Here is a 20003-nt window from a genome sequence, read left to right as displayed (position 1 = left end):
CCCCCCCCCCCCCCCCCCCCACCATGGAGATTATCACCCTCCGTCCGCTGGCTTCTGTGGCTGCTGCTGGGAAGGCCCAGCCCTGGGTCGTGGTCTGGCTTCCCGTGTGGTTGCCTTCAGACTCCCTTGCCCTGAGGTCCTGCAGCGCCTCCGTGGTGTGTCAAGTGCGGGTTGATCTGCTTAGACGGGCTTAGGGCTCACTGAGGATTCAGACCTCCGAAAAAGCCTACACGCTTCTCAGCCCCACCCTGTCCTCCACCCCTGAAGTGTGTGCTGTAGTATTTTCTCGAATCCAGCACCCCACTGGCCCTTCTCTCTTTGTGTCTCCAAGAGCCTCGTATTTCAGTGGCCATACTTCTTGTTTCCGGAAGCCTGCACTCTGCCTCAGGTCAGCAGCCACCGGACACTGTCTTCTTCCTTTGTCACCTCTGTGATTCTCTATTTCCACCTTGGATAATTTTGTTTGTCTTTAACTTTTTTTACGTTTATTTTTGAGAGACAGAGTGTGAGCAGGGGAGGGGCAGAGAGACAGGGAGACAGAATCCGAAGCAGGCTCCAGGCTCTGAGCTGTCAGCACAGAGCCTGACACAGGGGCTCGAACCCACGGACCGTGAGATCATGAACTGAGCCGAAGTCGGACGGTTCACCGACGGAGCCCCCAGGCGCCCCACCATCTCTGATAATTTTAACATGACGTCTTTGAAAGTCTCCATGCAACCATTCTCTTATCGGAGGCTCTTGGAGTTTGGCCCTGCCGTCTGCATGTGCGTGGCTGGCTTACACGTGTCCTTTCCAGCCTGGGATCCCCATCTTCTCACCGGGGGGGGGGGGGGGGCCCCGTCCCCTGGAGTCTCTGTGATATAGTATCCAAAAGCTTCCCTCCCCCCTGGAGAAGTTTTGGATTTCTTCTGCCTGGTGTGTGGGGTCATTACCAGGCAAGGGAAAGCAACCACATTAAATTTTTAGCTTGTGTATTTCTAATCCAAGCACCTTAGGTAAAAGTCAGACTTGTGAAAACACACCTCACATTAGCAATTCTCTGGAAGCTGCTTTTCCTCACCCAGGATCCAGACCAAGACAGACCGACTGCCTTTGAGTCTCCCTGTGAAGCGGGGGGCTCTTTTCCTGGCTCCTTCACTGAAAGTGGGGTTCAGAGGGTGCCAGCTGTGTGCAGGGTCCGTGCTAGCTCCCAGCTGGCTCCCAGCCCTCACGCTCGCGTTAAAACACGAGGCCCTTGGTTCCAGACCTGACACCGCATGTCCCCAGGGAACCGCGGCCACCGCTTGGCCCCTGGCATCCGTTCCCTCTGGGGACGCGCCTCACTCGCCCCTTTACTCACTCTGCACACATTCAGATGTTATTCGAGTGTCTCCTGGGGCCTGGGCACTGGGGCACAGCACCCAGGATGGGCAGGGAGCGCTCCAGAAGGCCCACTCGGTGCCTGCTCGGGGCCGTGGCTGTTGGGAAGTTCCAACAGCGCCTCCCCCGTCAATCTGATGACCAGCCCCATGGATTGTTGTGCCTACAGCTTTGACCCCCCTGGTCCCATGTCAGCCGGGATGTCCTGCGAAGTCCTTGTCACCTTCAAGCCCATGGTGAGTGTTCCAAAAGCAGATGATGCGCACCCGTCGTGAGTGGGTGGTGGGTAGAACGGGGTCTCTGCAGACACAGATGACGGGGGAAGGACGCGAGGGCCTCAGCAGGGGTCACACACGCCCCTGTGCCGCTTTATCTCCGGGCACATGCGGCACGTACCTGACATTGGTCGCAATTAGGGGCCTGCGCTGAGGGTTCGTAGCCAGCAGGCGGGTCTGTAGGTGCTCTTGGGTCTAAGTGGGGTGTGTTAGAGTGTTCGGACGGGCCCAGGCCCAGCCCGTGGTTGTAGAGACACAGCCCGTGTCCCTGGGCAAAGTTACAAATGTTATGGTGCTTGGGTGTTTTATTTTTTAGATAAACAAGGATCTGGAAGGAAGCGTCTCATTTCTGGCTCAGACGGGTGGATTTTCTGTTCCACTGAAGTGTTCCACGAAGAAGTGTATGGTAGGTTCAGGGACGCCTGAGCTGGGTGGGGCTGCACCGTGCATCCTGGGTCTGGGCCCAGGTCCGAACAGCTCAGGTCAGGCTGGGGCCGACCCGGGGGTGGATCGGAGCACGCAGGCCGTTCTGGGGAGGTAAACGCTCACATTGACGCTGGAAAGTGGGGTGCCGGGGCGGGGGGTGGGGTAAATCCCATGCTGTGCAGAGCCCAGGTCACAGGAGACCCTCGGGCCCATCTCAGGAGATGCTGGTCCCCTCAGCAGCTCTGGGGTGTCCCCTCGATTTCCCTTTTAAAGCGTGGTCACCAGGCTGTGCGTTACGCCCCCAGAACCGATAACTCAAGTTTGTACCCTTTGACCCCCTTTCCCCATTTCAACCGCCCCCCTGCTTCCTCAACCACCACTCTGCTCTCTGTGTCTATGGGCTTGACTCCACACCTGTGTGAAGCCACACAGAATTTGTCTTTCTCTGTCTGGTTTATCTCACCTAGCCCAGTGCCCTCAAGGTCCATCGGTGCTATTACAAATGGCAAGATTTCCTTTTTTTTTTAATTCCACTGTGTATATGCCCCACCTTCTTCCGTTCGTCCATTGACAGACACTTAGGCTGTCCTCACTGGCTGGTTATTGTAAATAATGTTGCTGTGACTATGAAGGTGCAGACAGTGGGGGTCCCCTTAGTGGTTTCATGTCCTTTGGATGTATTGTCAGAGGTGTGATGGCTGGGTCTAGGGTAGCTCTGTTTTAACTTTGGAGGAGCCTCCACACTGCTCCCAAGGGGCCGCACCAGCGTGCACTCCCCACAACGGTGCACGGTCCCCCCGTCTCCACATCCTCGCCGACACCTGTTGCTTCCCGTGTTGTTGATTGAAGCCAGCCTGACAGGTGTGAGGTGGTCGTGCCTTGTGGCTGGGAGTGGTATTTCCCTGATGATCCATGATGTTGAGCATCTTTCCATGTACCTGTTAGCCATCTGGATGTCTTCTTTGGAGAAATGTCTATTCAGATCCTCTGCCCAGTTTTTTTTTTTTTTAATTTTTTTAAATGTTTATATTTGAGAGAGACAGAGCATGAGCAGGGGAGGGGCAGAGAGAGAGGGAGACACAGAATCTGAAGCAGGCTCCAGGCTCTGAGCTGTCAGCACAGAACCCGACGTGGGGCTTGAACTCATGAACCACGAGATCGTGACCTGAGCCAGAGTCGGATGCTTAGCTGACTGAGCCACCCAGGCACCCCTTTAATTTTTTTTCTCTTGAGAGAGAGAGAGACAGAGCATGAGCTGGGGAGAGGCAGAGCAAGAGAAGGACACAGAATCTGAAGCAGGTCCCAAGTTCTGAGCTGTCAGCGCACGGCCCGACGTGGGGCTCAAACTCACAAGCTGTGAAATCATGACCTGAGCTGAGGTCGGACACTCATCAACCAACTGAGCCAGGTGCCCTCTCTGCCCAGTTTTAATCAAATTGCTTGGTGTTTTGCTATTGAGTTGTGTGAGTTCTTTATACATTTTGAATTGCAAATATTTTCTCCCGTGCCAGAAGTTGCCTTTTCGCCCTATTTGCCTTTGCAGTGCAGAACTGGTTCTTTTTAAAACTTTATAATTAATTTTTAATCTTTACTATTGGAGTGGAGTTGACACGCAGGGTCACATTCGTGTCAGGCATGCGACAAGGGATTCCGCACCTCCGTCACCTGGTGCTCACTACGGTAAGTGTAGTCACCACCCATTCTTCTTTTGATTAAGAAAATTTCAAACATAAGGAAAAGCAGGAAGCACAGCACAGTGAACGCCCGTGTGCCGCCTGGATCCCATCTGTTGGCATTCACCACATTTGCCTCGTCTGTCTGTCTGTCTGTCTTGCTGACCCACTTCCAAGTAGACCAGCAATAGCGTAACACTCAACACCGCACCCTCGCAAAACTTCCACACGCATCTCGAAGAAGGAGGTTCTGCCACAGAAACCGCCACGTCATCGCCTCTCCCGAGCGAGCAAGTCCGCGCCGAGTGCGGTGATGCTGCGGAACAAAACCTCCTACGTCTAGCAGCTTATCGCAGCCACAAGCGTTCCGGCTCACGGTCACAGACACGCCGGCGACTGTGGTTTGGCCGACCCAGGCCGGGCTCGGCTGGGCGGCTGGCTCCAGGCTGCAGGTGACGGGGCCTCCTGGCGGGAGCCTCTCGCGGACGACGGTCGTCGCCCAGGCAATGAAGGCCAGCCACAGGAGCACATTTGACACCACTCTTGTCCCCTGTCGTAACGATGCTGACTAAAGCAAGTCGCGTGGCAGCGCCCTGCGTCAGTGGAGCAGAGAAGCACCCCCCCCTCCCGGCAGCACGGGAGGGCGGGCCGAAGGAGGGAATGGATGAGGGGCGACCGCGGTCTGGAATTCTCGCCCGGAACGTGAGCACTCCTAACCAGCGCCCGTTCCTGGTCCACGTTCACGCGCGCCAGCCGCCCCGAGCCGCCTCCTGTGTCTTCTGCTCTGTCAGCCGGGCTCCGGCGTGTGACTGCTGTGTTGTTGGAAGCCATTCCCTTTTCTCTCTTCCATCTTTCGTTGTGGCAAAACACACGCGGCACGGAGTGCACCGTCTTGGCCGCGCGAGGGTCCGCGCTTCAGTAGATGAAGTACATTCACAACAGGCAGGCGCCGCCCCCATCTTTCCAGAACTCTCCCTCCTTCCGGAACCCAAGCTCTGTCCTGTGCCGCCCTCTCCGCCCCCGGGCGCCTCCTCCCCACCCTGGTCTCCAGGGATTTGAAAGCTCCAAGTGCCTTACATAAGTGGAATCACGTGGCACTTGTCCTTTGTGACGGGCTTCTGTGGCTTAGCACGTGTCCTCAGGAGCCATCCGCGCGGCAGCATCGGCCAGCTTGCTTCCGTCATGTTGCCCCGTGTTTTCACACGTCCCTCATTTCCTTTGTGGCTGTCTTCTTTTGTGTTCAGTTGATTTTTTTATAGCGAAATGTTTAAGTTCCTTTCTCATTTCCTTTTGTGTTTGTGCTGTAGCTATTTTCTTTGTGGTTACCAAGGGATTACGTTCAACATCCTGAAGTTAAAGCATTCTGATTTGGATTTATAGCAGCTTAAATTCGGAAGCCTGTGAGACGTCCGCTCCTTTACAGCTCGGTCCCCACTCCCTTCAGCTGTTAATGTCACAGAATTGCATCTTTGTGACCATGTGTCCAAGACCACAAACTAATAATGCATTAGTCTCAAATGCATTAGTCTCTTAAAACAAAACGTGGAGTTACAAACCAAAGTGATGATAACATTAGCTTTTAGACTAATACCTGCTTTAAAAAAGAAAGTATTAGACTGTGAAATCATGTAGAAAACACACAGCGCGGTTACAGACCATCATTACAAGAGCTCTAGCTTCTTTTTTTTTTTTAATTTTTTTTTTTAACGTTTATTTATTTTTGAGACAGAGAGAGACAGAGCATGAACGGGGGAGGGGCAGAGAGAGAGGGAGACACAGAATCGGAAACAGGCTCCAGGCCCTGAGCCATCAGCCCAGAGCCCGACGCGGGGCTCAAACTCACGGACCGCGAGATCGTGACCTGAGCTGAAGTCAGACGCTTAACCGACTGCGCCACCCAGGCGCCCCAAGAGCTCTAGCTTCTATACTGCCTGTGTGCTCGCTTTGATGGGGCTGTATTTCCCCTTAATGCTTCGAGCGACTGGCTCGTGTGCAGGAGCGTCTCCTGCAGGGCTGAGTGCCCACGGGGCTGTTCATCTGGGAATGTCGTGGTTTCTCCCTCACTTTTGAAGGACAGTTTTGCTGGAGAAGGGTTTTTGGTTGATGCTGTTTCCTTTTGGCCCTCTGTATACACCGACCCACTGCCCTCTGGCCTCTGAAGCCCCTGAAATCTCTCCGAGGCCTCGTGTGCTGGGTCACATCTCCCCTGCAGCCCTCGGGAGTCTCTCTGTCTCGCAGCAGTTTGATTATGACGCGTCTCGGTGTGGGTCTCTTCGGGTCCATCTTACTTGGAGTTTATAGAGCTTCTTTGATATTCATCTCCCCTTGGGAATTTTGGGCCAGATTCCTCCTTTTCTGCTCCTGGGCCCCCTGTGATGGGACACTGGTCCACCCGCGGTCCTGTAGGCCCTACTCGCTTTCCTTCAGACTCGACACCCCCGTTGTCCTGTCTTCAAGTCCCTGAGTCTTTCTTCCCACCTGCGCTGGTGCTGCCGCCAAGACTATTCTCCTGGTGACAGATCTCCCGGTGATGGACCTCCAGGTGACAGAGTTCTGGGTGACAGGTCTCCTGGTGACGGCTCTCCCAGCGACACGGCGGCAGATCACTGTGCCTTGTACCCGGGCACGACAGGGATTGCCACCTCCCTACAGAGCAAGGCTGCCCCCTGCAGCCCCTTCCTCCGTGGGGGGGACAGGGCTTCGGTGACAGCTGTGCTTCCTCTGCCCGGGGCTCCGGAGGGAAGGCCGCTGATGTTGTTTTCTGCATGAAGCTGTTGCTTCTCATGTTCTCCCTCCTTCACTAGTGCTCCGTGTAAGGAGGGGTTGGAAAAATTATCATTCCCCACGGCTGGTTAGCTTCTCTTTTTCCTGTTTTCTTGTGGATTTGTGGGTGTTGCGTGCTCTGCATGTTCCGATCGTATGGTCTCCGTTCTCAGCACTCAGGTCGCTCCGCCGTGGCCATGGCAGCTCTGGGCCCTGCCTGGGTTCACACACAGCCCGAGTACCGTGGCCTGGATGGTGGCAGCCCTGCCGGGGGCTGCCGAGCCTCGCTGAGGCCGTGGAGAGCCGACGTCTGCTGTGGCCTCCCGCACCCCTTGCCGCACGTACACCCCCTTCTCGCAGTGGCCCAGGCAGCAGGGCTCGCTGGGGACAGGCCCCCAGAAGGAGCATGTGCGTGCCGGAGTCAGGATTCACACATAGGGCCCAGCGCGGTGCTCCCTGCGTGGTGTGGCCTCGGGCTCCTTTCTGGGCAGGCCCGTAGGGTACTCACCTGCTGGCCCGGCCCTTCGCCAAGTGCACACGAGGCCAGCGCCCTCCAGTCACACACCCATCTCGGGTCGGAGTGCCTCTGGCCTCCACCGAACCATCAGGTGGAGCTGCCGCGACAAAGGCGCCCTAAGCAAGGACTCATCTCTGCCTCCAATGCGAGGGTCTGGGCTGCGCCGCCCTGCCACCCTCCACAAATGGCTTCCAAGGCACCATCCCTCCTGTCAGGTCCCCTGCACCAGCCGGAAGTGACCGTCGCATGGTGAGCCCTGGCTGCAAGGTAGGCTGGGCAGTAGAGTCTTCCCAGGGCGGCTCTGTGTCCCGCTGACGTTCAGGGCTCCATCGTGCACAGGAAAAAGGGAGAATGCCCCGCAGTATCGCCCCCTAGCCACGCAGTCGCGTGTCATCACCTGTCACCCCCACGCTCAGAACACACCGGCCTCTGCCTAGGCCCTGCCTGCAGCTGTGGGAGCGGCCACCCTCCCATCCTGCGTAGATGTGGCTCCTGGAAGTCTGGTGACCTGTAACCAGGAGACGGGTCACCTGCCGCCTACTCCATACACACGCACGCGCGCTCACACATCCACATGCAGACGCACACCCGTGCACACACGTGCACGCCCACGTATGCGCACAGGCTGCTCCGTGTCTGGTCTGTGGGAAGCTCTCGTCTGTCTGCCGCCTCTGGTCCCGCGAGGGCAGAGAGGAGAGTGGGGCCCCTGGGTCTCCAAAACTGGCAGCCGGGAAAGCCACCCGGGGTGGCAGGCTGCACACGACCTTCTTAGCCAGCGCCCAGATGGCCAAGATGCCCATGCCCACGAGGGTGGGGGGAGGTGTGCCCTGGGGGATGTGCCTGCACCACATTGATCTCACAGGGACGGCAGGCTCGTCCCCAGACCCTCTGAGCCTTACTGTGTCCACTCAGCCCCACAGCGAGGGGCGTGGTAGCTCGGCTCGTTTTGAAATGACTTTATTTTCTAGAATGGTTTTGGCATTAACACAAAACATGTGATTCTGGCTGACTCCCCACCCAGGTTGCCCCAGAAACATCTTATGTTAGTGTAGCATGTTTATTAAATTATTAACCAGTGTTGACGCATTATGATGATTATTAGCTGGAGAAGACAGGATATTCAAATTCCCTTAGATTTTACCTCACGTCCAACTTCTGTGCTGGCGTCACACCCCAGGAACGTGGCACGTTCCTTATTTTGCTGTTTTGCCGTAGGGTCTTTGCGGCTGTGACAGTTTCTGGGACTTTCTCTTTGTTGATGACCTGACGGTTTGGGAGGGTGCCAGGCAGTTGCCGTGTAGAATGTCCCCCGCTGGGATTTGTCCAGAGTTTATCTCGTGAGTAGACTGGGGTGGCGGGTTTCTGGAAGGCTGCCACGGTGGTTCTGGCCGAATCCCATCACAGGCGCGCACTGCCACCCAGCCTCGCGCTGTGACGTGGCCTTCACCGCCTGACTTCTCACTGTGACGCTTCTCTGCCGTCCTCCCGCCAAACCGCGCTCCGTGGGAGGCCCGGGGCCGGGAGGACTGGACGTCCCGGTGAACCGCTTGGAACTCTTCTGTGAGGGACACTGATCTCTTCCTCGTTCATTAATCCATAAAATCGTTGATTTATTTCGCTCTCTGGACCGGAACCAAATACAACTTTCTGTCGCTGCTCACACTTTTCCCGGCCGCACCGTGGGAGCAGTTTCAGCTCCCTGTCCCTCAGGCACACGGTTACACTGTGCTCGGAGCATTTCCCGTTGAGGACTTCCGTTCTTGCCAGACAACGCCCAGGGCTCACGTGCCCATCTCCTGTGCCGGCTCTGGAGCGAGACCTCCAGCAGCCCGGTTCCTCGTTCCAGACAGGGCGTGAGAAAGTTGTGCGTGCACAGGTGTGCCCGCTGCTGGCACGTCGGCCCTTCCACCTGCACCGACCGGACCAGCCTCTGCCCTTGCCTACCTGTGAGCTCCCGTCCAATAGCGGGGGCGGGGCTCCTGCACCTGCTGCCCGCACCCTGGTCGCCTTCAGCCCACAGACCCCACTCTCCCCCGGAGCTGCTCAGCTCACACCTTTCCCGACTCTCTGTCATCAGGCGCTTCATCAAACTGACCAAGCCAGATCGTGCCCCTGCGCCCACACACAGTTGTCCCCACCGTCGCCCTCCCCTCCGAGGGGCCGTCTGTGGCCGCAGACAAAGGACAGGGACACGGCATGGTCTCCCAGGGTGCCTGGTCTACAAAGGGTCGCTCGCTGCTGTGCTCTGTGGTTTGGGCAAAGCTGTAATGACACGCGGTCACCACTGGGTCACACGGAGTACTTTGACCGCCCCCCCAGATCCTCTGTGCTCCGCCTGTTCATCCCTCCCTCCCCACAAACCGCTGGCATCCACTGCTCTCCCTACCGTGTCCTGAATTTTGCCTTTTCCAGAATGCCACACAGTTGGAATCATGCCGTATGCCCTTTTCAGGTTCTTAGTAATGTGCATTTGAGGTTCCTCCGTCTTTCCAGGGCTTCATAGCTCGTTGCTTCTTAGCTGACTTGACTGTTCAAAATTTGGACTCAGGAGCTCCCAAATTGTCACGCTTCAAACCTATGATTTCTAGGACGCGGACCCTGTTCCTGGGGTGTGTAGAGGCCCCACCTGGAGCCAGATGCTGACCCCGACCCTGAGCCCGAGTCCCCAGGGCCGCAGGGCCACAGGTGGGAGAGGAGAGCTGGCCGCAGACTCGGCGGCCGCCCTGGCTCATCCTTGGCTCTCTTGGCAGCTGTCTCTTGACAAGGAGCTCATCGACTTTGGCAGCTACGTGGTGGGTGAGACCGCCTCCCGGATCGTCACGCTGACCAACATCGGAGGTCTGGGCACCAAGTTCAAGTTTCTTCGGGCATCGGAGTCCTGTGAGATGGACATCTCCCAGTCGGTCGCGAAAACAGTGAGTGTGTGGCCCGCTTCCGATCAATAGCCGTGGCTACTCAGCCAGGGGCACGGTGTGATGCCGCCCCCGCCCACGACACAGTCCCGGCAGCCTAGAGCTGGTGGTGAGGGGGAGGAGTCTGTCAGCGCAGGGTTGGAGGAGAAGGGGGAACAGGGGTGCCATCGTCAGGCAAAGTGGGAGAGACTGGTCTCCGTAAGGAGGACGCCTGGAGCCACCTGGCAGGTGCGGTGGCAACGGGACACTGACCCCTCTTGAGGGTGCGGTGACTGACAGGGCGGTGGCCAGGAGCTCCAAGCCTGAGAGCCACAAGGGTCCACCTTTCTCCTGACGCACCTGTCAGGTCCCAGCACGGGGCGGGCAGGCCGGGAGGACCTTTCCAAAGGGGCGAGGTGAGCCGCGGTCTTCTCCTGGGAAGGCTGTGCAGACATGCTCCTAAGTGAACGGAAATAGCCTGAGGGACATAGGTGGGACCCCATCTGTGGAGGCAACTTCTGTCACAGCCAGGGGACGCTGGGAGGTCTTTCAGGGGTGTAGGGGTGAGGGAGGGTGAGAGAAACTTCCCACAGGAAGCCCTGAGCTGCTTTGCAGTTGGGTCCACTCGTTAAGGGGTCTCAGGAAAGACCCTGGAAGTGTCTCCCCTGAGGAGGGACAGGACCGATGGGGTGGGAGCAGAGGTGCGAGGGGCTGGGGGTGTGAACCCAGAGCAGGGCGAAGGGGTGGTGGGTAAGGTGGGGGGCGCAGGCCAGGCCAGCTCTCAGGCCCGAAGGCGTCGGAGCTGAAGCCAGGAGAGTGTGGAGCTGGAGACTGGGGCCCCAGCCACACGCGGGTGGAGGAGCCAGGCCTCCCAAGGGAGGAGGGCACGCAGTGCGGCGAGCACGGCAGAATTCACGACTGGGTGTCGGTGTCCACGGGGAATGAGGAGGAGCCAGCCAGCCTGGGCTAGAGACAAGAGAGGTGGGGGCCGGCCCTGGGTCCCTGGGCAAGGAGGCCCTGCTGTCATCTGGGTGCCTGGCTCGGGACAGAGTGGGAGCTGGCGAGGGGATCACGGTCGGGCTTTCCACGTGGCCCCCCCGACAACGGGGGTCTGGGCAGTTGAGTGGGAAAGGCAAGCAGGAAACTGCCAGTGAAAGTCTCATGTTCTCTTTTTAGAGCAGTCTGTTCACATATGAAGATAAAGGTATTTACGATAAAATCACCACCAGCTTTTCTGAGCAAAGGATTGAGGGCAATGAGTCCCCTCCCATAGACATGACAAGCCAGAAGGAGTCTGGGAAGCCGGACGGCAAGAAGCAGGAGGAGGGGCGCCCTGCAGGTGAGCAGGGGTGGGGGTGAACCGCGTTACGGAAGCACATCGAGCACCTGCCGGCCTCCTGGGAGGCTCTGAGGAGCCCACGCGCCAGAGGGCTGGACTGTGTGGGGTGTTTCTAGGGCTTCGATGTTAAACAACAGTGTATTAGAGTGTGTGTGTGTGTGTGTGTGTGTGTGTGTGTGTGTGTGTGTTCGTGTTCAAATAAACACTGCTTATGGAGTGGATTGACATTTGTAATCATAGTTAAGGTAACGTAACGTTTAAAGGAAATCCCAGCCTTGGACCACCAGGTCGGCCACAGCAGGCTTGCCTTCCTTGTGGCTCTTGGGGGTCCTTGTTGGGACAGTTGAGGAGTCCTGCTCCAGGGGTGTAGCAGCTGGGTGGAGGGCGGGGGTGGGGGGGGAAAGACCCGGAGGCTCTGCTGACTGGGTCATGGGGGCACAGGGCTGTCTAGGGCCACCCCGAGCCCTGCTGGTACAGGAGTCCCTATGACAGATGAGGACAGTTCACAGAAGAGCCGGGAAATAGGCACCACTGCCCCCAGCCCCGGGCCGGTGAACTGGAGGAGGAAGAGCACTCCCCACAGGCCTGGCCTCGCCCCGACTCGCCCCCTTCTGCGCCAGCGACTACCATCGGGATGGTTTCCATCACCTCCCTGCCTCCCTGAACAGTTTCATTCAGCACACATCCAGAAATGGCAGGATTCCTCCTGTTCCAGCCTCATAGAAACAGAGCCTCGGGCAGCCTGTTGTGGACATTGCTGTGTAAGCTGTTGTTTCTGTTTCCGCGGCTGCGTGCCACCTGCTTCCGTGAACACACCTCGAGTCACAGACCCGCTGGCCCTCGTCACGTGTGGGGACTTCAGGGTGCGTGGCGGCATCCCCGGGACCACGGCTCCCTGCGCCTCTGCGAGGCGCACCCGCTGCTCTCCTGCTGCCTCTCTCCTTTGCCAACGTTAAGTTCTTTTTCAACGTGTTTGTGCTGGTTCAGACTCCCACCAGCAGTGTTGGGACCGAGCAACCCAGCACAGCTGCCACCAGCCTCTGTCTGTGGAAACCAACAGTTGGTTCTCAAGTTCTTATGGAAACCCCAAGGACCTTAAATTTCCAAAACAATTCCAAGAAAGAACAAAGTGAGAAGACTCAGACGACATCATGTCAAGATTCATCTGAAGCCACAGTGAGAAGACAGTGTAGTGCTGGCCAAGGGAGGGACACGGAGACTCAGTGGAACAGAACAGAGTCCAAACACAGACCCACACAAACATGGCCAATCAGACTTCACTAGGGATGCACAGGTAATTGCTCGGAGGAAAAAACAGTCTTTTCAACAAGTGAGACCTTAACAGTTAGATAAACATATGTGGAAAAAGTTAACCTCCATCCAGTCCTCATGCTATAAACAAAAATTGCTCAAAATAAATCATAGACCTAAATGTAAGACCTAAAACTATAAGCCTACAAAAACAAAACATAGGAGAAAATCTGTGTAATCACGTGTTGGTCAGAGATCTTTTAGAAGTGACATCAAAAACATGATTCATGTTTTAAAAATTAGAACCTGCTTTGGAATGCAGCAAAAGTGGCTCTAAGAGGGAGGTTTATAGCAACACAGGCCGACCTCCAGAATCTAGAAAAGTCTCAAACAACCTAACCTTATAGCCAAAGGAACCAGGAGAAGAATAGACAAAACTCAAACCCAGCAGAAGGAAGCAAATAATAAAGATCAGAGCAGAAACAAATGTTCTAGAAACTTAAAAAACAATAGAACAGATCAAGGAAACCAGAAGCTGGCTCTTTAGAAAGATGAACAAAATTAAGAAACCTCTAGCCAGACTCACCAAAGAGCAGGGGTGGGGCGGTGGGGACCCAAATAAATAAAATCACAAACGAGAGAGGAGAAATAACCACCAACAGCACAGAAATACAATTATAACAGTATTATGAAAACCTACAGCCAAAAAATTGGACAACCTAGAAGAAATGGATAAATTATTAGAAACACACAAACTACTAAAACTGAAGCAGGAAAAAATAAAAAATGTCACCACTCCAATTACCAGCAAAGAAATTGAGTCAGTAATCAGAAAACACCCAATGAACAAAAGTCCAGGACCAGATGGCTTCACAGGTGAACTCTACCAAACATTTAAAGAAGAGTTAATACCTGTTCTTCTCAAACTGTTCCAAAAAATAGAAAAGGAAGGAGAACTCTCAAATCCATTCTATGAGGCCGGCATTACCCTGATACGAAACCAGATAAAGACGCCATTGAAGGAAAGAACTATTGGCCAACGTATCTGAAGAACACGGCTGCAAAAATGCTCAACAAAACTCTAGCAAACCAAACCCAACACTAATTAAAGGAATCATTCACCACAATCAAATGGGATTTATTCCTGGGTTGCAGCGGTGGTTCAGTGTTCGCAATCAACGTGATATGTCACAGCAATAAGAGAATAAAACCCATATGATGGTTTCAATGGATACGAAAAAAGCATTTGACAAAGTACAACATCCATTTGTGATATTAAAAAAAAAAAAAACCCTCTGCAAATAGCTTTAGAGGGAACATACTTCAACATGATAAAGGCCTTACATGAAAAATCCACAACCAACATCATCCTCAGTGGGGGAAAATCTTGAGAGCTTTCCCGCTAAGGTCAAGACCAAGACAGGATGCCCACTCTCACCACTGTTATTTAACACAGCAATAAAAAGAAATAAAAGGCATCCAGATCAACAATAAAGAAGTAAAAATTTGACTATTTGCAGATGACATGATACTTTTATATAGAAAACTCTGAAGACTCCACCAAAACACTGCCAGAACTGATGCACAAATTCAGGATACAAATTCAAGGTACAGAAATCTGTTGCATTTCCATACATCAATAATGAAGTTGCAGAACGTGAAATTAAGAAAATCATCCCATTTATAATTGCACAAAACAAATAAAATACTGATGAAAGAACTTCTCAAGATGTCACAGGGAAAGGAAGGACATTCCACACTCATGGGTTGGAAGAAGAAATACTGTTAAAATGTCTCAATTACCCAGGGGGCGCCTGGGTGGCTCAGTCGGTTAAGCATCTGACTCTTGATTTCAGCTCAGGTTATGATCCCAGGGTCACGGGATCTGGCCCCGAGTTGGGCTCTACACTGACAGCATGGAGCCTGCTCGGGATTCTCTCTCTCTTTCCCTCTGCCCCTCCCTTGCTCACGCTCTCCCTCACTCTCCCCCTCTCAAAATAATAACTTTGTAAAAAAATAATAAGTAAACATTTTTAAAAATATTTATTAAAAAAATGTCTATACTACCCAAAGCAAACCACAGATTTAATGCAACCTCCAGCAAAATGCCAATAGCATTTTGCACAGAATTGGAACAAGCGATTCTAAAATTTGTGCCGAGCCGGAAAAGACCCTGCGTAACTGAAGCAATCTTGAAAAAGAAAACCAAACTGGATGCCTCACAATTCTGGACTTCAAGTTACATTACAAAGTGGTAGTAATTACAACAGTATGGCACTGGCACGAAAATAGATGCTTAGATGGATAGGATGGGATGGGATGGGATGGGATGGGATGCCACAAAATAAACCCACAACTATATGGTCAGCTAACCTTTGACAAAGCAGGAAAGAATGTCCAATGGAATAAAGATAGTCTCTTCAGCAAACGGTGCTGGGAAAACTGGACAGCGACATGCAGAAGAATGACACTGGACCACTTTCTCACACCAGACCCAAAAGTAAATTCAAAATGGTTGAAAGGCCTAAATGTGAGACCCAAAACCACAAAAATCCTAGAACGGAGCACAGGCAGTCATTTCTCTGACACGGATCATAGCAACATCTTTCTAGTGATGTCTCCCAAGGCAAGGGAAACAAAAGCAAAAATAAACTACTGGGACTTGATCAAAATAAACAGCTTCCGTACAGCAAAGGAAATCAACAAAACTAAAAAACCTAAACCTACCAGATGGGAGAAGATATTTGCAAATGACATACCCAATAAAGGGTTCGTATCTAAAATCTATAAAGCACTGATACGGCTCAACACCCAAAAGACAAATAATCCAACTAAAAAATGTATGGAAGACATGAACACACATTTCTCCAGAGAAGACATCCAGATGGGCAACTGACAACACGAAAAGATGTTCAACATCACTCATTCTCGGGGAAACAGACATCAAAACCACCATGAGATGTCACCTCACACTGTCAGGGTGGCTAAAGTCAACAACAGGTGTTGGCCAGGAGGTGGAGAAAGGGGACCCTTTTGCACTCTTGGTGGGAATGCAGACCGGTGCAGCCACTGCGGACAACAGTATGGAGGTTCCTCAGAAACTTACAAATAGAACTACCCTACGACCCAGCAATTCACTACTAGGTATTTGCCTAAAGAACACAAAAACACGAATTCAAAGGGGTACATGCACCCTGATGTTTACAGCAGCATTATCTACAATAACCAAATTATGGAAGCAGCCCAAGTGTCCCTTGACTGATGAGTGGGTAAAGAAGAGGTGGTCTATACGTACAATGGAACTTTACTCAGCCGTTAAAAAGAATGAAATCTTGCCATTTGCAACAACGTGGACAGAACCGAGTGTATTATGCCAAGTGAACTAGTCAGCCAGAGAAAGCAAATACCATATGATTTCACTCATATGTGGAATTTAAGAAACAAATGAGCAAGTAACAAAATTTAAAAAAGAAACAGAGAGGTAAACCAGGAAACAGCCTCAACTGTAGACAACACACTGATGGTGTGTGGGAGGTGCAGGGGTGGGGGTGAAATAGGGAATGGGGATTGAGGGGTGCACTTCGGATGAAGAAGTAAAAGAAAATAATTCAAAAATAAAAATGAAAGCGATAGGGGCGCCTGGGTGGCTCAGCTGGTTAAGCATCCAACCTCAGCTTAGGTCATGATCTCATGGTTCATGAGTCCAAGCCCCACATCGGGCTCTCTGCTGTCAGCTCAGAACCTGCTTCAGATCTCTCTCTCTCTCTCTCTCTCTCTCTCTCTCTCTCTCTCTCTCTCCCCCCCTTCCCTTCCTCCCTCCCCTGCTTGCTCATACACTCTCTCAAAAAAAATAAACACCAAAAAATAAACATTATATATATATAACAAAAGTTGTAACTTGGACTTCATCAAAACTAAACATACCTGCTCTTCTAAGGATACTGTTCAGAGAGTGAAGAAGTAAGCCACAGTTTGGCAGAAAATATTAGCAAATTACATGTCTGGTAAAGAACATACCCAAACTACGTAGAGAACTTTGAAAACTCAATTAGAAAACAAATAACCCAGTGTATTCAGAGAGAGAATCCCAAGCAGGCTCCGCACTGTCAGCACAGAGCCCAGTGCAGGACTCCATCCCAAGAACCGAGAGATCACCAACTGACCCAAAATCAAGAGCCGGACACTCGACCGACTGAGCCCCCCCGGGGTGGGCGCCCCAGCTGTCCTATCGAATGGCGTCTTCACGGCAGAATCGCAGAAAGACCTTCTCACACAAGAGGAATCAGCACCTGCTTTCAGGGGCCTTCCCGAGAAACGGCCAGGCTGGGTCAGAACGCTCGCCCCACCGGTGGAGAACATGGCAGCAGCTCGCACACAGACGAAACGAACTCACTGGCGATTAGGCTGTGACATTTGAGAGGCGATATCGTAGACCTTCAGGCCCCGGTCCCTCTGCTCCACCGGCCACCAGAAGCTCCTCCCACCCCTAGGCCGCACCCCAGCGCCTCTCCCCTCCCTCTGCATCAGCCCTCCCCTCTGCAGGGCCTTTCTGTTCCCCCCCTCTGAGCCCACTCTCCTGTCCCCAGACCCTGAAGGGCTGGCTCGCTCCGTCTTCTGCTCGGACGCTCAGGCCGCTGTACCCCATGGACCACCCCCACCCAACTCCTCTTGCCGGCCTGCCCTCCCCTAGCCGGGGTCCTGAGCGACTCCGGCCCCCTCCCGCCCCCAGCCTCCAGCTGCTAAGGCCGTGGTGGCCACTGTGCGTGTCCACCGGGGAAGCCCTGCCCCACTCTGCCCCTCCTGCACCACCGGGTGGCTCCTCCTTGCAGGGCAGGGCCAGATGGAGGGCTGCAGCCCCGCCTAGGTCTTATCAGAACGACAGCCGGGGGGCGCCTGGGTGGCCCAGTCGGTTAAGCGGCTGACTTGGGCTCAGGTCATGATCTTGCCGTCCGTGAGTTCGAGCCCCACGTAGGGCTCTGTGCTGACAGCTCAGAGCCTGGAGCCTGTTTCGGATTCTGTGTCTCCCTCTCTCTGACCTTCCCCTGTTCATGCTCTGTCTCTCCGTCTCAAAAAATTAACAACAACAACAAAAAAAAAAACGTTAAAAAAAACGACAGCCGGTGGTCCAGGAGAGGGAGGGACCAGATTCCCCGGCACCCCAGCTCTCCCCTGGCCCCCACGGGCTGCCCAGCCAGCCCTCTCATCTGGACTCCCTTCTCTTCCAGAATCAGAGGGAGTGACCATGAGCACTGTGATGACCATACCTCCCAACGAGGAGCAGACGGAGATCTCTCTGGGAGAGGTCAGCCGGGCCCGCTGGCTCCCAGCCCCCCTTCCTGAACCTCCCCTGCCCACCCCGCCCGCAGGGTGGCCCAGGGTGGCCCTTCCACTCGACTGGTCTGGACTCATAGCCTCTGCACAGTTTGCACTGTCAGCAGCCTGCGGCCACCCCCGTCCCCCTGGGGCCAGGCAGGACTGGAGCAGCAGACATCATGTCCTGGGTGCAGGGCACTGGGTCCCACTCTGAGAAGACACGAGCGGGGCCTCCCAGGCTAGAGCATGGTGTGCATGTGCGTGTGTGTGTGTGTGTGTGTGTGTGCGCGCCCGTGTGCAAGGGCCCCGGGGCATCGAGAGAGCAAGTACACACACGGGCAGGAAACATGCCGGGAGGGGTTCAACTGTGTTGCTGGGCAGTAAGTCCTCGAAGGGCAGGGCCAGGCCACCCAGGGACACTCCCCCTCACGGTGATGCTGCCTGCGGTGAGGACATGGGGAGGCGCCTTGATAGAAACGGGAAGCCTGGCTGTGTCTGCGGCAACTGTCTTCGCCTGCAGGTGGCAGAGGGGGAGATTGGCCCCTTCGGCTCCATCAAAGTGCCGGTCATCTTCACGCCCATCATCCCAGGAGCGGTCTACACCAAGTTCAAGGTCGTGTTTAAGAATCAGCAGTGTCCCACGGTGAGTACCCAGCCTGGGCGCCAGGGTCCCTGCCGCTCACACTCCCCCCCGCCTGGACAGCCAGCTGGTGGCACAGATGGCCGGCACCGCGACGCGCGCGAATGTGCACGTGCTCCCACACCCGTGCGCGCACACGGAGCCCTTGCTCTCCACCGCTAGAAGCGCCTTGCCTGGTTTCCAAGTGGTTAAAATTTTTACTCGTTAGTTTTTATTATTTATTTACTTACACATTTATTAAATTTTTTCAGAGAACGTGATCTGCATACTTTTTTATTTTGTTTTTATTTTTATTTTTTAAATTTTTATTCATTTTTGAGACAGAGTCAGAGAGGGGGCAGAGGGAGGGAGACACAGAATCCGAAGCAGGCTCCAGGCTCTGAGCTGTCAGCACACAGCCCGACGTGGGGCTCGAACCCACGAACGTGAGATCATGACCTGAGCCCAAGGCAGATCTAACCCCAAGGCGCCCGAATTAGTTGTTCGTTGTAACCAAAGACAAGACTGAGATTGTAGATGTGACGCCAGCACCTGTCTAAGGGCCGCCAGCGGATTCAGGAGTTAGCTCGTTCCCCTCGGTTCCACGCTTAGTGCCTTCCGGGCGCTCGCTCCCAACAGACAGCCACTGCCGCTGCATCCTCGTCCCCGCCCAGCTGTGTTCCCGCCCGGCAGCCGGCCCCCTGCGCGACCTCCCGGGTCCAGTGACCGTGCCCAGGCCCCGCCGGCTCCGCTGGGGCTTGTGTCTGCCCACGCTGCCCGCGTCCCCTGACACCGTCCTTGCCAGCCCCTCTGCCGTCTCGGTCCCCGCTGGGAGAGCCCAGCGCCCTGGCACAGCCTGGCAGGAAGTTGTTTCGCTCGGTCCCTCTTACTTCAGGCTGATTGTGTTACTTAGGGGGCCGTTGGCTCTCTCGCGGTTCTCTCATCCCCCCTGGCATGAGCACGTTGCTATTTATTCCATTTCCCCCTTTATCTGGAAATTCCACTTTCCATTCCACGAAGGGCCCCCCAAATCCCATGAGACTTTCTCTTCTCGGGTGGAGGGGCCCTCAGAGCCAGACACTCGCCCTCACGTGCTGAAGACCAGACCACGGTGCAGCTTGGTCCCTTTTATTTGCCCCTTTCCTGGCCCTCAGCTTCTAGGTTTTTCTCAGCTACTCAGGTCAGCTAAGATTTCTTCCCACGGCGCCCATGGCCTCGGGGGCTCCTCCCTGACACCCACCACCCGCCGCCAGGATGACGGCCACCTCCGCTCAGGGGTGACCATTTGAGGACGTGTCCGCCATCACCGCATTCTCCTCATCCCCCTTCTCCTCGTTAGGTGTCTCTGCTCTGGAGAATGAGTCGTCAGGGCTCAGGGATTTGAGACAGCAATGCCTATTTATAACAGGAAGCCCCAGGCTTAGGGAAAACCCCGTCACCATACTGCACAGGCACCTCCAAACTCAACACTGCTCCAAGACATCCACAGTACCCATGGTGTCCCGCAACACTCCACAGGCCCCACAGCGACCCCACAGGACCCCACGACACTCCACAGGACCCACAGTGACCCCACA

General features: G+C 54.5%; 1 protein-coding gene across 9 annotated transcripts in view; it reads left to right on the top strand.

The window, feature by feature from the left end:
• The window catches only part of CFAP74 (cilia and flagella associated protein 74), a 64767-nt gene that overhangs the window by 28419 nt on the left and 16345 nt on the right, over nt 1-20003 (top strand). For all 9 annotated transcript variants that reach the window (XR_005785557.1, XM_040458759.1, XM_040458734.1 and 6 more), the window contains 6 exons: nt 1529-1595; nt 1951-2040; nt 9764-9928; nt 11081-11243; nt 17720-17796; nt 18328-18450. Coding sequence is in view for 8 of the 9 variants with exons in the window: in XM_040458759.1 (XP_040314693.1) it covers nt 1529-1595; nt 1951-2040; nt 9764-9928; nt 11081-11243; nt 17720-17796; nt 18328-18450 (685 nt within the window). In the remaining variant the exon portion in view is untranslated. The remainder of the gene's footprint in view (nt 1-1528; nt 1596-1950; nt 2041-9763; nt 9929-11080; nt 11244-17719; nt 17797-18327; nt 18451-20003) is intronic.

Source organism: Herpailurus yagouaroundi, unplaced genomic scaffold (assembly GCF_014898765.1).
Source record: "Herpailurus yagouaroundi ecotype Mexico unplaced genomic scaffold, PumYag 77, whole genome shotgun sequence".
NCBI lineage: Eukaryota > Metazoa > Chordata > Mammalia > Carnivora > Felidae > Herpailurus > Herpailurus yagouaroundi.
Note: the sequence above shows the minus strand (reverse complement) of the source record. Positions and strands in the feature narration are given on the sequence as shown.